The 15752-nt window shown below is 40.0% G+C and overlaps 1 protein-coding gene across 2 annotated transcripts in view; it reads right to left on the reverse strand.

Moving 5' to 3' along the window:
* Positions 1-327: 327 nt before the first annotated feature.
* The window catches only part of ITGA8 (integrin subunit alpha 8), a 120151-nt gene continuing 104726 nt past the window's right edge, over positions 328-15752 (reverse strand). For both annotated transcript variants that reach the window (XM_075419430.1, XM_075419429.1), the window contains 3 exons: positions 15440-15541; positions 6907-7029; positions 328-4490 (listed from right to left, as the gene is read on the reverse strand). In XM_075419430.1, coding sequence (XP_075275545.1) covers positions 4404-4490; positions 6907-7029; positions 15440-15541 — 312 coding nt within the window. In that variant the 3' untranslated portion in view covers positions 328-4403. The remainder of the gene's footprint in view (positions 4491-6906; positions 7030-15439; positions 15542-15752) is intronic.

A 15752-nucleotide genomic window follows, 5' to 3' on the forward strand; every position in this document is an offset into this window, starting at 1 on the left:
AGTGATGATAAAAGCGGACACACCCTCGCCCTCCTTGACAGGAGAAACAGGGAGTCTAAGGTTAATGTTTTGTTAATATGACTTACTCTGAATATGAATTTGGGTGAACTCCTGAACAGTAAGCTAGCCTCTGCAATGCACTGACCATTTCACATAGCATCCTGAATTCTGCTCTGCTGCTCTTATCCTGCGCTTGCTTCTGGAAAAGCAATACTGCCTGACGCAATCCGGTTTTGGAAAGAGTTGCTGAAGTCTGCTTTACAAACTGTTACTGAAACAAAGAACAGTACACAACCAAATAAATCATGGTGCATCAGTTAAGTAGATGTAATGTGATGAAAACAAATGAAACCATCTGAAAAGTGAGTTGAACAATTACTTCCATTCTTTTCTAACAATCACTGTGTACAGTAGGGTAGCATCTTGAATAGCGAAGTGCCCCTCAAATACAACACACAGGCAAAACAAGAATAGTCCTTCAATATTAAAAGCATTCCTGATGTGTCACATCATGGCGCCTGCCTAAGCTAAATTCAAGACTTTTTATTGTCAAGCGGCAGTACCATTTCACTACATTTTAATATGGATCTTTGCCAACAGTCATAAATAAAACACTCACTTATAAACAATACCAAAAGGCAGGGTGTCAGAAGGTATTTCATTAAAAAAAAGTTTGCTATAATGCAGTGGAATACCATAGTCCATGGCCAGTTGGGACTTTCTCTCACCCGCATATCTCTAGGTGTTTTGTCAGTTCCCCAAAGGCTTTTGAGTTCATGTATGCCATGCCTACTAGAAGATCCTTCTTGCTGATGGATGAAAAAATTACAGCTAAAAGGTAGAGAAAATCAGTGTCATTTACAAGAGATGTCTAATGTGGGAAATCTGTAAAAGCTGTCAGGGCAAAAAAAGCTGGAGAAGACAGAAGAAACTGTAAACGAGTGACAGAATGGTGAGAAGAGAAAATTCTTGTTAACAAGCTGGTGGTTAAATGAAAATTGTATTTTCTAAATAGCTTTAAAGACTAAAGATTAAAGATTAAATCCATAAAAGACAACATATTTAAATGTACTGATCCCTGTTATGTAAATTCTGAGACTTTCATAAAACTGTCACTTGACATTTGACACTCAACACTCTTAAATGCTGCATGGATGAAATAACTGGACAGCCTTTCTCAAACTGGGCAAGAAGCATGTGAAATAAAAGATGAATGTCTGTTTACTAGACCGCTGTGGTGGTCACAGCAATAAACAGTTTTAAAAATCTTCGATTTATAAAGTAACCTCCTGTTTTTTCTGCTCTTCGGACGACTCCTGTATTCTCAGCAATTACCAGCTCACCGCATACATTTGGAAGTGTAAGGCTGAATTACTTTTACAGAAAGCTGCATTTAATAACTCATTACAAGGATAACATCACTGAAACAAAAGTTCAGTCATGTAGGGATGTGGCAGAGGTTATCGCGCAGCACATTACTAATACACTGAGGGGGAAAGATTATGTCAACTGCCTGCTAGTGTCCACATCCAGGATGCAATCTCCCCAAGGGATAAACACTCTTGGCAAGCACTGAAACTCAGAAATCTCCTTCGCAAAGCTGTTTGCAATTTGCAGCCAAAGCTATCCACAAACACTGGGACCCAAGACTACAGTCCCTGACAGCACACGGCTCCAGACATTTCCACAGGGGAAGTTTAATCTACAAAGATGTAGAAATATAAAACAAAGTTTTGCTCAAAGTAACTGTTTGTCAGATCATGTGCCTCTAATTTGGTTTCCAGTGACATTACACAGCTGCAGCCTATGGATTCCAGCCAGGCCCAGGAGTCACTGAGGTTATTTTTGGTTTAAATTTAGTATCTGAATATGTTCTGCCCATTATTAAAATGGAGAGTAATTGCTCAAAAGTGAACCATAGATGTTACAACTGCAAAGAACTTATTAGGTCACCTAGTTCCATCCTCACAGCAAAGCAGGATCGAGAACACACTGCAACAAACACTGAACAGAGCTGTGTTTGGTTTTGGGTTTTTTTTTTTCCTATTATTTTTTTTTCTTTATTGTAATCATTAATCAGTATATTCAGAAGTTTAAAAAACAACCACAAATGCCAGTGTAAACATGCTTCAGGTATATAAGTAATATAAAGTATTGCACATACAAAAGTCCTATGTTCTGTATCTCCTTATGGTGCTATTTCATCAGAGTTAAGAGTTGTGCAGATGATGTGACTGTAATGAGCTAGCTGATCTTATTTCACAAGCTGCTACACACATTTCAGTATTTACAGAAGCTAGATGCTCACTGTCTTTTGCAAGGGAAGATGCTTTTGCTGGGAATGTATGGGATACAGAGGTGTGCAAATATGGAATAGGCTTGCTTTGTGGTGGTCTCTCTAACCTACAAGGGTGATGTCAGCTCAAACCCATTTGGGGGAAGGGGTCTGTTAATGCTTTTGTAGGGGACCAGGAAGTGGTCAGGCCTCCCTACCACGGTGCTTCACCTCCGTTTTCTGAGGCGTTTGTCTCCTCCTCTCATTAAGTCTCACAGGCACACTGCATCTGATAAGCTAAAGACTTCATGAAGGTCTTCTTGAAAATTTGCCTTAGATATGATGATGGAACACAACCTGCTCAGGTTTCCTAGCTGCTGCTTGGATTTCACAGGTCAGCCTGCATGCAAGAAATGGTAAAACTGTAAAATCTCCTGTCACACTGATGGAAGTGACAATGTGTCGTGGCTAGTCCTGTCCTGAAGTCTTAGGAAGCAAAAGGCAGTCAACTAAAAGGAGCATCAGAACGGGTGAGGCCATTTGCCGACTAAGAAGCTGAGATGGATTGGAAAGAAAAGGAGCTCAGGAGATGGGAAGTGTGGCATATGTTTCACAAAATGAACAATCCCTCCTGAAGTTTACACAATACAGCTAATCTCACACTTACAGGCAGCACTGGAAGACTCAAGCTTTCAGGCACAAATTTGCACCTTTCAGAGCTTAGAGCCTGTGCTGAGATAAGGACCATTTCCTGATAGAAGAGAAAGAATGAAGCGTCTCTTCTATAGGTTCCTTGATTCAGAAAAAAATAAAATCCTAAATGTACATGTTTACTCTTTACCTCAAAATACCTTCTTTTTGTTCATGCTTGGCTGGCTGGCATCCTATTTTTCTGCATAAACACAAATCCCACTCGCCTTCCCTGCAAGACATTGCTTAAGAAATCATTATATTCAGCTCTAAACTTTGAGGAAAACAAAACTCTAAATATACTGTCATCTTGTAGTCTGTAAAATAAAGAAGAAAAACAACACAAAGATTTCTTTAGGTGAACAAAATGTTAGGGTCTATGACACAAATTAAACAGAAGATACAATGGCAGTAGCCATTCCATTTTCAGAGGCCAAAGTAACAGGGCAATGGCAAAGAAAATCTGTCCTAGCCCAAAACCCCCAAGCCTTCTCAATATCACCAGTGTGGCTGTGGTAATTTAAATCAGTGTTTCACAAATGACTGTGTTCTGTGTCAGCTGTACAGGTGGTCAGGCACCAGCAATGCAATGCAGGGTAACTCAGCTCCTGCTCTGTACTGTGCATGGATTTAGTTATCTGGATGTGACACTGCCAGCTCTGGGTTGAAAGAGATACAACATGTACTTGTTTATGACATGTCTTATCTTGTAAAATGTTGTGTAAATCTTCTGCTTCGCAAAACACCTTGTAGCCAAGAAAGATGTGCTCTGTGTGTACAATGGATTTACTTTTCTATTTACATGCAAGGTAAGTACATGATTTCTATTTTTTTACTTTCTTCTGTTAAAATCTAAGTTGATGATTATATCAGATACTTATTCTGAAAAGGTGGAAAAATAAATAATTGTGCCCCATCTATTAAGGTCTTTATAGACTACCTTTGTTTTTCAGAAGTACTTTCACAGTACTGATATATTGCTTGTCTCCCTGAGCCATAATTTCAGAAAAGTTATTATTCTTAGGGAGGTGTCAAAGGTATTCTGCATGATACAGCAGTATTCAGAAGTTTTGTCTTGGTCCATCTTCTAGACAATACAGCAATGCAGGCATTCTCTCCTTGGGAGATTTGGGCTTGTTCTGGAAGCATGTCAGTATACCACACGTGTTCAAAAGCATCTGCTGAAATGTAGACTGACTGGAATATGGGATAAATATTCTGTTCAGTGATGAGTATGTTTGTAAGGCAGTGGTAAAGCTGCTTTCTTTGGCAAGGATGCCCATCATGTGGCATGTTCTCAGAACGTTGCATAGATCAGATTATGACACCATGTCACTTGCAGGTACAAAGGAAGACTGGTGGAAGGAATCCTTCATTGCATCCTCATCATGTTTCTAGTCTCAGGCAGGATTCTGACTTGAACTGTCACTCTCTTTCTCTATGCATCAGTAGTCTTGTTATTTGTGAGTCGTTCCCTGTCAGCCATGTCATCTTGAGGAGGTCTAGCTCTGTCAAAGAAGCCACACTGCAGAAAACAATCAACAGAAACAAAGGCGTCATGGTAAGACAACCACAGGAAGACTCAGCTGCAGTTTGATTCTTCACTCAGTCAGCCTGAAAGTTCGGGTACAATCTATGGCAGGCTGATAGGCTGTGAAGCTTTTTCGTTTCTATTCAAATTGTTCCCATGAAAAATTAAAGCTTTAGGTGCAAGGCATTGAGTTCCAAAATAACCTTTAAAAATTCAAATGAAAGCTGTCTTTGGAGGAGATGTAAAGTTGGTCTGAATGCTGGTACTGACTGACTCTAATGAGAAAACTGCTAGTTTCAGTTCAGCAAGACACTTGTTCAGAAAAGATATTTAGACTGACAAATAGTAATAATAACAGAGGTGAAATATATGTTGGGAAATGCGCACAGGACAGTGTTCTGACCTAGACTAAAGATCACTACAGGTGAAATTCCTTTCACCTAATAACTTCAGCTGCCTAAATGTTACCCTTTTGGTCAAAAGGTTGAAAGTTAAGTAGGCTTCACAAGAAGCCAAAGGACAGTTCCACCAAAAGGTAATTCCTCTCATCCTCCCATGTTTTAGACATAGCTTTTTTCTGTTGTTGTTAACTGACTAGGTGTATCTGGAAAGTTAGCATAGGCTGGACACCTAACCCATAATCCATAACAATCAGCAAGGCTTTCGACACGGTCTCCCATAACATCCTCCTAGGGAAGCTGAGGAAGTGTGGGCTGCATGAGTGGTCAGTGAGGTGGATTGAGAACTGGCTGAATGGCAGAACTCAGAGAGTTGTCGTCAGTGGCGCCGAGTCTAGTTGGAGGCCGGTAACTGGTGGTGTCCCCCAGGGGTCAGTACTGGGCCCAGTCTTGTTTAACTTCTTCATCAACAACCTGGATGAAGAGTTAGAATGTACCCTCAGCAAGTTTGCTGAGGACACCAAACTGGGAGGAGGGGTAGACACACCAGAAGGCTGTGCTGCCATTCAGCGTGACCTGGACAGGCTGGAAAGTTGGGCAGAGAGGAACCTGATGAGGTTCAACAAGGGCAAGTGCAGGGTCCTGCACCTTGGGAGGAACAACCCCATGTATCAGTACAGGCTTGGGGCGGACCTGCTGGAGAGCAGCTCTGCGGAGAGGGACCTGGGTGTCCTGGTGGACGACAGGTTGACTATGAGCCAGCAGTGTGCCCTCGCTGCCAAGAAAGCCAATGGGATCCTCGGGTGCATTAGGAGGAGTGTGGCCAGCAGGTCGAGGGAGGTTCTCCTTCCCCTCTACACTGCCCTAGTGAGGCCTCATCTGGAGTACTGTGTCCAGTTCTGGGCTCCCCAGTTCAAGAAAGATGAGGAGCTACTGGAAAGAGTCCAGCGGAGGACTATGAAGATGATGAGGGGGCTGGAGCATCTCTCCTTTGAGGAGAGGCTGAGGGAGCTGGGCTTGTTCAGCCTGAAGAAGAGAAGGCTGCGAGGGGACCTAATAAATGCCTATAAATATCTTAAGGATAGGTGTCAAGAGGATGGGGCCAGACTCTTTTCAGTGGTGCCCAGTGACAGGACAAGGGGCAATGGGCACAAACTGAGGCACAGGAAGTTCCGTCTGAACATGAGGAAGAACTTCTTCCCTCTGAGGGTGACGGAGCACTGGAACAGGCTGCCCAGGGAGGTTGTGGAGTCTCCTTCTCTGGAGATATTCAAGACTCGCCTGGACAAGGTCCTATGCAGCCTGCTGTAGGTGACCCTGCTTCGGCAGGAGGGTTGGACTAGATGACCCACAGAGGTCCCTTCCAACCCCTACCATTCTGTGATTCTGTGAACCTTTAGGCAGCTAAACACATATCCTAACTTAAGAAATTACTTCAACTTTTTTTTAATGGGAACTGAGAGGATGGCTGAACGTTACATCATCTCCCTGTAACATAGCAGTTTCCAGTAACTTGTCTTAAAACTTGTGAAGGGAGTGTAATGACCAACACAGAACTAGAAAACTTTAGAAACAGAAGATATGACATACTAATACAAATGGAAATCTTATAAAAATTAATTCTCAAAGTTAAGAGTGTTGTTACACGCTGACAAATACTGGAAATTCCTGAAGTATTCAGAAAAAACAAAGTTAGAGTCACTTCTTTTTGAACCCAAACATCCTGAAAAAGAGGATCATAGGTCCTGGGAAACAGAGCCAAATTCTGTATGCCCATTTATAACCAGACTTTAATAATAAAGGAGGACTTTGAAAACAAGTTCCCTGCATAAAGGTCAGTGACACTAGCATGTCAGAAATGCCAAAACAAAAAAAGACACATGTATTGTTGCTTTTGCTCCAAACTGTAAAAGAACACTGAATTCCAGCCTGTCTTTTTCTTATCTGTTAGTATCTTCTAGTATCTTTCAGGGTTTTTTTAAGGCAACAGTGACAGTAATAATGCAACATACCTTCCATAATGCTAGGGTCAACATAGCTAGTACCAGTAGTCCAAGAAGTATTGCTAGTATTATAACCCATAAAGGGATTACAAAGGAGACATTTGGAGTGGACCAAACGACAGATGTTCTGATCTGAAATGAAAATAATACATTAAATTAACAAAAATTATTGAAGTAAAGGAAATCTGACAGTAGAATGTAGAAGTTCTAAGCATTCACTTCAATAGAGTTTTACATATTAGAAATGCACATTGCTTGGAATTCTCCCACGTTGGCTTTGTTTACTGCAAGTTCCTTTCTACTTGTTCATGATAACTACTATAAATAGGATTCTCACCCATCCAAAAGTCTTGTTGTATCAGACATACAAATCATTTTCACTTAACACAGAGTAGCAAAAAGTACCCTTCTGTGCAGATGCTTCCAGAAGATTCAAGGAGCAAAGTTCTGCTCACATGTATGCTGGTACAGCCTAGGACAGTAAAACCAATTTACGCTGGATTACTCTGAAACAATGGTTGACTTCAGCCCAAACTCTCAGTTCAAACCACAATAGATACCAGCTACATTAATCTTATTTTAATTTCTGCTAACACACCAGTATACATTTTTTCCTATGACTTGCATTTCAGCTAAGCAGTCCAAAAATGAAACTCAAGCAGAATGCATTGTCCTTGTGATAAAGCCTAATGCATAGGATGATGTTACGCTCCTTAAAAGAAGTCAAGCATACAGACTATTACCTAAATGAGAAATAAGCACGAAACATGCTCTCTCATTGTCTGAGCCTCTAGAAAGCAGCAGGTGTGTATAACATGAGTTATCAAAGGTTTTAAAGGACTTGGCAAACATCTCTCTTTAGACCTTCATCTTGACAAAGAGTAATAATAACCCTTCTGTATTTCTGCTTCTTGGGCCATCCACATAAGTAATCTCCTCCTCACTCTCCCTTCCATACCTTGTACCAAATTTATTCTACGCTCTCAGACTCCGCTTGCAAGGCTCCACATCAGTCTCACTGAATATTTGCTCTCTCCCTGCTCCTTCCCAGGTGGGAAGGAACTAGTTTGAGCTTTCCTTAGCTCCTTGGCTGCAATTATGTCCCTTCAGTTTTAGTTTATTTTGTCAAACTTTCCTCTTTATTGTTAGCGTAGGAAGTTCTCTCTGGGGTTTTCTGTTGGACCTCTCTCACTTACTCCTAATCTCCTTTGAACAGGATAAGTATGTGACAGATAGTAGTTATTTTCTTCCGACAAGATGAAATAATTTTGCAAAGCAAACTGATTGCACAAACTCTCAGATGATCTCTCTCTTCAGTGCTCGAGGTAGAGTTAGGAAATCCACTCTTCTTCATAAGTTTCTTGGCTATTGCCCAGTCCCTTATCTGCACTCATTGCAAATTATTTTTCTACTTGTTTTTTGCTATTAACACTGGTTGGTGCACCTGAAATTTAGCACTATGCTATTTTGTTAATTCACGGAACAGTATCCTAAGTTTGAAGACTGGACGCAACTCTGTAGTCCAATTGAAAATTAATTTAATTTCTGTGTCTCTCACTTTTCTCCTTGACAATGGCAAATTTCAGCCTTTCTGTAACATCTAGACCTTTCCTCTCTCTCTTCCTCATGATCAGCATACTTTCCCAGACTTTTCATTCTGCAAGCACCAGCACGTGTCTCCCAGCTACTGTCACACTTAATTGGGAGACACTTTGGAACAACCCTTTCCACTTCATCTGTGCAGCCAACTGTCCCCTACTCTGACACAGCGCTTAGAAAGGTGGCAGTTTCGTGAAGTCTACTGATGCATATATCTTTTATAGTTCCCTCACTGTTATGGGACACAGGTCATAGCTGAAGTTAGGGACAAACTTTCTATGTGGGATGCCACTTGCCTTCTACCAAACCTTACACTGAAGGTTACACAGAAAATTCCAAGACACTGCCCAGTCCTTCTGGGCGTAGTACCAGAACATTGACCTGTACCCCGAAGATCAAGTGCTTGCAGTGCTGGCCATACCATCATTTATTTATAAAACACATTCAGCTAATTTACTTCTCTGGTGCAGCTGTGGACAGTTACTACTCTAAAAGACTTCAGAAAGATAGCATATGCAAAGAATAAACATGCTAGCCAATTAAAACAAGAAACAAATTATTTAAAGGCAAACAGAATTAGTAGAAAACCCCATGAAATCCCACCCCTGGATCCCAACAGACATCTTGCTGGTGTGATCAAGTGATCAACTATGCCACTGCAGGGATACCATTCCCTTCCCCAGCCTCCTCTTTGGGTTGCTTCTTAACCACTGCAGAACTTCATAGGCTCTCTGTATCATTAGATTCAGCAAAAGCAGTGCTCATTTAGTAAGGACAAAATGTTTTTGAATGGCTTTCCTTGTGTCTTAGAGTTGTACTGAATCTGGGATTAAAATGCAAGGGCAGAGAAAATGAGAAATAGGTCATCTGAACTGTCTGCAGACATTCCTCCCAGAGAAAAGCCAGTTAAGGAAAAAGATGACTGCAAATAGAAGGCTTATCTGGCCAGTGAAATCAGAAAGGATGCACACATGATGTGCTGCATGAAGTATGTAGCAAGCAATGAGCTCAGCTGTCCAAGGAAGAAAGCATCTCCCTTCTACTGTTTGAAAATCCTCATGAATGCTGCCCTGAGGCAAGCCTTGAAGACCAGATCACATATAGCGCAAGAGTTGGGAAGCTGGGAAGAAAAAATGAGATTGATTAAAAAAACCCAACTCATCCACACTGTGCTTTTTCTCTGCTGGAAAAGGCTGTGGTATCACAAGCAAGAAGCTATCAATTTTTTAATTATTATTTGAAAAGGATCTGAAACTATCGACACACAGTATACATACTTACGTAAGGTTTGAGCTTCACTACAGTTTCTGTTCTAGCACTATCACTTGTCTGAGCATGTTGCTGTGGAGCTGGAGCAGTAAAGTGATAGACCACTTACCACAATCATCTTAACAAATATTTGTAAACAACAGCAAAAAGCAAACTCAAGCAGGGCTTTCTGTCCTCTCAAGTCCGACAAAATGACTGACTCCATTTTACAGTAAGATCAAACACAAGGGAAGACCCATTTGCTTGCAAAAATTTATTTAGCCATTTCTGGTATTGATAGCTTGACCCAGATTCCTAGGTGGCATAATGTGACTGAGATAAATGCAACAGCAAATGGAATCAGCATTGCAGCTCTGGACGGGACTGTAACCATCAGCAAACCAGAACAGAAAGACTCCGGCAAGCTGCTGGCCAGCTATGGATGGGTTGGTAGAGGGACAGTCTACTGAAACTGTGTATCCTGAATACAGAAATTATCAGAAAGGGCAGGTACTTCTGCAGGAAAGATTTTTGTTTACATATTTCTTAAGACAGTATTTGACTGAACTGCATCTGTCTCCTTGGGCATCAAGTCCGCTTTCATCCAATCTAAGGCAACTACTTCAGCAACACAGGTGCTCTCAGACAGGGATAAACTAAGCTGCTGCCTGGTGCTGTCTAGGATCTGAATTGTTCATAGGGCTGCCTACTGATTGCACAGGAGCACAGCAACTAGACTCAACTGATTTGCTTCAGTTCGCTGCTCAAAATTAGGCAGGGTCAATCCAGACCTCAGAGTGTGGTTGAGATCCTGCTGAAATCAGTTGAAACAGTCGATTTCATTAGGGACAGTGGATTTCATTAGGCTTTGGATAAAGCTGATAGTAGTGTATGCATCTACAAGTACCTGTGTAGCCATTCCATGTCTTCTTTTATGCACCAGTTCCTAGATGTTTGCTGCATTTGTGTGTTGTGTTTTCTTTTCTCTTAGGCTGTGAAAACGATAAGGCAACCTAGCTCTTCTTGCGATACCTACAGAGCACCTATGAGCATGGATCCAGGTAAGGACATCTGGGCCTGCCTGAGGACACGATGTAACAAATAACGAGTGGTGTAGCAGTGCTCAGCCTTGCTTGTACTGCATGGGTTCATAATCCTCTCTCTCTTCTTCCTTCTGTCTTTATGCCTTTACAGACAGTAGAGTACAATTTACAGTGTAATTTCAGTAGCTCAGCTGGAGCCTGACAAATGTTGAAATATAAACAAGAAACCCTAATCTTGTAGAAGTGCAGAGCATCGTGTTTATAATCCTTAGATTATCAATAATGAGTTAAATAGACAGCAGAAATTAGGTCTATCCTGTATAAAGCAGAATGCTGCTGCAAAGCTGCTGCATCTCTCTGCTCTTGTAGCAGGAGTGAGGCCAACGGCTAATGAAATATTCGCCTGCTAAAATCTTAAAAACATTTTGTCTCACCCACACCCTTTTCCCATGAATCCTTCTTTGTCTTCGGTTTTTGAAAGCAAGGGAAGGGTTGTGCTAAGTGCTTGAGATTTGTTTCCAGATCAGGGGATTTTCTGTAGTCATCAGCCTCACTCCTGCCTGTGTGTGTTACCAGTGGAATATAACGCCTGTGGGCTGCCACCTTTTATACTCTGTACAAAGACTTGCAGGGCTACTAATGCAATTCCTGGTGAACAGTTTGACACTGCAAGTCCTGAACACCCACAGAGCTGAGGCTGGAGGGGAAGAAAGAAACAAAGCATCCCTTCAGTTTTGCCTGCCTTGTCTCACCATTTCCACAGAAGACTGTCCCTCCTCCACCCCATGCTGTCCACAACAGTTTTACACATGATTTTGATTTAAGACAAGTTTGCATTATTCAGCTTGTATTTCTGTTCTTCTCCATGTGGTAGGTTTAGTACTGCAGGATCAAAGCCAGGGAACGTTTTGGGGGGGATCTATCTGTTTTCATATAAGTTGGCCAATACGAAGAAGTGGAATTTTTACACAATTTTTACAGAGCATATTGGCACTGTACTTTGATGCGTATTGGCATTCCTCTCCATTCAGGGCTAGAAGACTTTCTTATACTGAACACTGAAACCAGCAGTTGCTTCTTTGTCAGGCTGGTGAAAAGCACACCTCAGAATTGAGAGGAGCCATCTGACTGTTGGCCTTTCACACTGCTGAACGTCTCACACCTTCTGTATGCAAAGGGGTGACAAGGAAGCCATTTGGCTCAAGCACCAAGTTGAGGGTGAAGCCAACCTGAGAGCCTTTGTCTGCTGTTGGAAATAAAACCCAAGCTCATCTTAGCATGGATGCTCTGTGACAGTCTTAACTTCAGAACCACTGTTGTGGTTCCATGAAAGTCACTTGTTGCTCATGGAAGTATTTCTATAAGGGACATTTTATTTTCTTTTTTTTCAAATGTGCCACAGTTAAGCACAGTGTAAGCAAAGAAAAGCAATATTCGTTTTTTTTGCCACTGATTTTTGTACAGTTTGGATTTTGCTCTTGATTTTGGTTCTACTCAACATAGCTCCAAAATTGTCTTTGATTCCACTGGAAGACAGCACAACACAGAGAGAAGCATGTGTGGTAAGCTGCCAATTCATCGGCAGGCCCTTGTGGATAGATGGGAATTAGGTTTTACTGGTGCAAACATCCAGCATCAATGGTCAGAATGCAGTGCTTGCTAGTGAGATTCTCACAAAGCTATTTTCTCCCTCTTGTCCTTTAAAAGAGACACTTAAAAAAATAAAATTAACTTCATCGTTTAATCTGCTACTTTAAGAAACAGTAGGTAAATTAACTATTATTCTAATGCTACCACTTTCACTGCCCATGATGACCTTCCTTTAATCTTTAGTTATTTTGCTCACAGAGACTGAGAAACAGGAACTTTTTAGTACTTTACTTCTTGTATGTTCTGAAAAAATACTCAAAACAGAATGCAAAAGCTCCCTTGAGCTTGGAGTCATAATTATTATTGATATTTATGCTTACATTTTACAAAAGTTTGTACAAATATATTTCATAAGGAGTATAAGCACGTTTAAAATGAAAGTACTCATCACTGTGTAATAGCTAAAAAAGAGTTATAAGCCTTAGTCTGAAATCAGTTTTACTCAGTGTAGGACACTGGTCAAAGAATTTCTACTAAAGGCATCCCCTCTGAAGATCCCATCAAACATTTAAGAAAATCAATCATATTTTATTAAACCCCAAAATTGGCTCAAGAATCATAAATTGAAATGGAACAAATCACTGCTTATTCTAACTCTATAGTTTTCATAATAAAAATTATTATTTCACATTGCATATGAAATTCATCAAGTAGGATAGTATTATTATTTATCTTAATAATACCTCTAAGAAAAAACAGACAATTTTCTCTCAAATGATACAGCTGTTAGCAAGGAAATCCAAAGAGTTTTACAATATATAGTTGTAATTCCAAGCCTATCAAAATCAACAGAAATATTTTTATTCATTTCAGTGGATTTTGGTTTAAGCTCCACTAAGCTTCAAGCTAATTTCGTGTTTCATGCCATTTTCACTCTAATGTTTTACTAGAAAAGATTTAGATTTTCTTACATTTATACAACCTTTCACACATTTATGTATAAGGACACTCTGTGCAAGATATAGGCCTATATTCCATGATGATGGAAATATAGACCTCAGTGCTGCAAAGAGGTAAGCACATGACTGTGTACGTTACTGATGTGTATGGGATTATTTATACCATTGAAATTAAATATAGCCATCAGCCTGCAAAATTGGAACCCAGTGCTGTATGAGTTAAATGAAGGACATATGCTGTGTTCTTTTAGAATATAGTCTCTTCACTATATAAACTGTAAGGTGTTAGCTGATTAGTAAATATATGCTTTTGATAATTAATGTTAAAATATTAAAATCTTTATTCCACTTCCACCCTTGCACTGTCTGAGAGAAAACCATAAACTTTCAAAGAAATCTTTGGTAACTTTTAAAACACAACCAGTGATCTTTTTCAGACGAAGCAAAAATATTAAGCATTGCCCAACTTCAAGCGAATATTTCTTCTTGCAAGTGGAACATCAAAAGAGCTTGTGCGTATAACACATCAAGCTGTAGAGCTGGCAAGCATCCACTGCCATGTCCAGATATGAAAAGACATAAAAGCACTATCATTTTTCAACATTTTACAGTTGCCATTACAGGCATTTTGCTGTAAATCATCTGCAGCAAATAACAAGCATTATACTGGCTGGAGTAAGAGAATAAAATGCTTATCTGATCATTTGGTAGATCATCTGACACTTGTTGAGAACAGCAGGCTATCACCTGGGGTAAAGCACTTCAGTCCAGATGAAGCCACCTCTATCAACAGAGTTCTGCACAACATGTGTTTCTGGTATGGAACACATGCTGCAAGAAAATAAAAGAGCCTGAGTATATCTGTCAGCTTGGAGCCTTTGAACCTTTCTGCATGAATACTGCGTTAAGCATCGAATCTCTCTGGTGAAAGCATGTTTCTCCTGATGTTAGAGGTCGGAGTCACTGAGCATATAGGACTAAGATCTCACCTTGTGTCTTCTCAGAGCAAGTATCAGTCAACCATTCAATCTGCGCTTGTTCAAAACAAAACTTTATAGCCTGTATACTCTAAAATATATTCAATATAAGCTGTAAAGTGTATTATTAAGTTGGTTTTCCATACAAGAAAATATTCTATTCTCTACTACTACATCTCAACAGACTGATATGATGTATTTGCACCAGGATTTAACTTGGACAAGTTTGCACTGAGCTTACCTTTTAAAGGAAGGACTGTAAATGATAAATCTTTACAAACATGAGAACAATAAACCTTCAAATTTCAGATTACTCTTACACTAGAATCAAATTTTGCACTCATATTTTGTTTATTTCCATCAGTAATGACAAAACAGAGTGAATTTTAACAATGGTATTAGACACCAGAAGAAACAAATTCCTTCAAATTGCTCCCCAAACTCAATGCTTTGGCACCAACAATTAAATCAAGCTTATGCCTCCAAGATTAATGTTTTGTATAATAATCCAGGGCCATACAAATCTTGCTCTGCAAATAAGGCAAGTACTTTAGTATCTGTCACATCTGTAGGGATTACCAGGTAATTTCTTGCACCTGATGTGCTGTGAAGTGGAAACCCTCAAGAGGCATGTAGAGCTTTCTAAAAATTAGAGTATCAAACAAGTTTAATACAGATAAGAGAGAAGTTGCCACAGATAGTCCACAGACTTGTGTGAGAGAACTGCTGACTGGGAGAAGAGTGAGATATCTAAACCTGACAGAAACAAGATTTTGGATTTTCCACAAAAATTTCCTCCAGATTTTTTTTACACCGAACAAGGTAATTAGACAGTTGCTTTTACAGTTTTGTTGTTTACTTCTGGGTGAAAAATCCATCCTGACTGCAATAAAGCAGTCTGCACATTAATGCAGTGAGAAATTATTTGAAAATAGAATTAGTATCATACCAGCAACTTTCACAGAAAGCAATAAAGGTATTTCCTTTAGGTATTTTTCCAGGAATTTACACTAGAAACACAGGAAAGACCGATTTCAAGATTTTAATCTATAAACACTCTCACAGCTATGATCAGAATGACCAAATACATGTGCTTCACACAAAGGTAGAACTTTCAGTTACTTACTGCTATGCTTCCCTCGGGGAGCTTTGCTGGTTGCACTTTATATGGCATGCTCTGAACTTTGAAGGACACATTGGAAGAAAGAGCATAGAGATCATTCTTTCTCTGAAATTACATTAAAAAAATAAATCATTAAAAAACATGTTTATACTTAAAAGCATTATGAGAAATAAACTGAGAAATACAGAGCACTGATCTCCTAAGGCAAAGATGGTTTCTTTTGGTAAGGGGTACAGCAATCCTGGGACCTGTAACGTGTCCATGAGACAAACACATAACACAGCACAAAGCTGAAATACCAAGACTGGCTGTTCAA

The sequence above is a fragment of the Opisthocomus hoazin genome, chromosome 4 (assembly GCF_030867145.1).
Source record: "Opisthocomus hoazin isolate bOpiHoa1 chromosome 4, bOpiHoa1.hap1, whole genome shotgun sequence".
NCBI lineage: Eukaryota > Metazoa > Chordata > Aves > Opisthocomiformes > Opisthocomidae > Opisthocomus > Opisthocomus hoazin.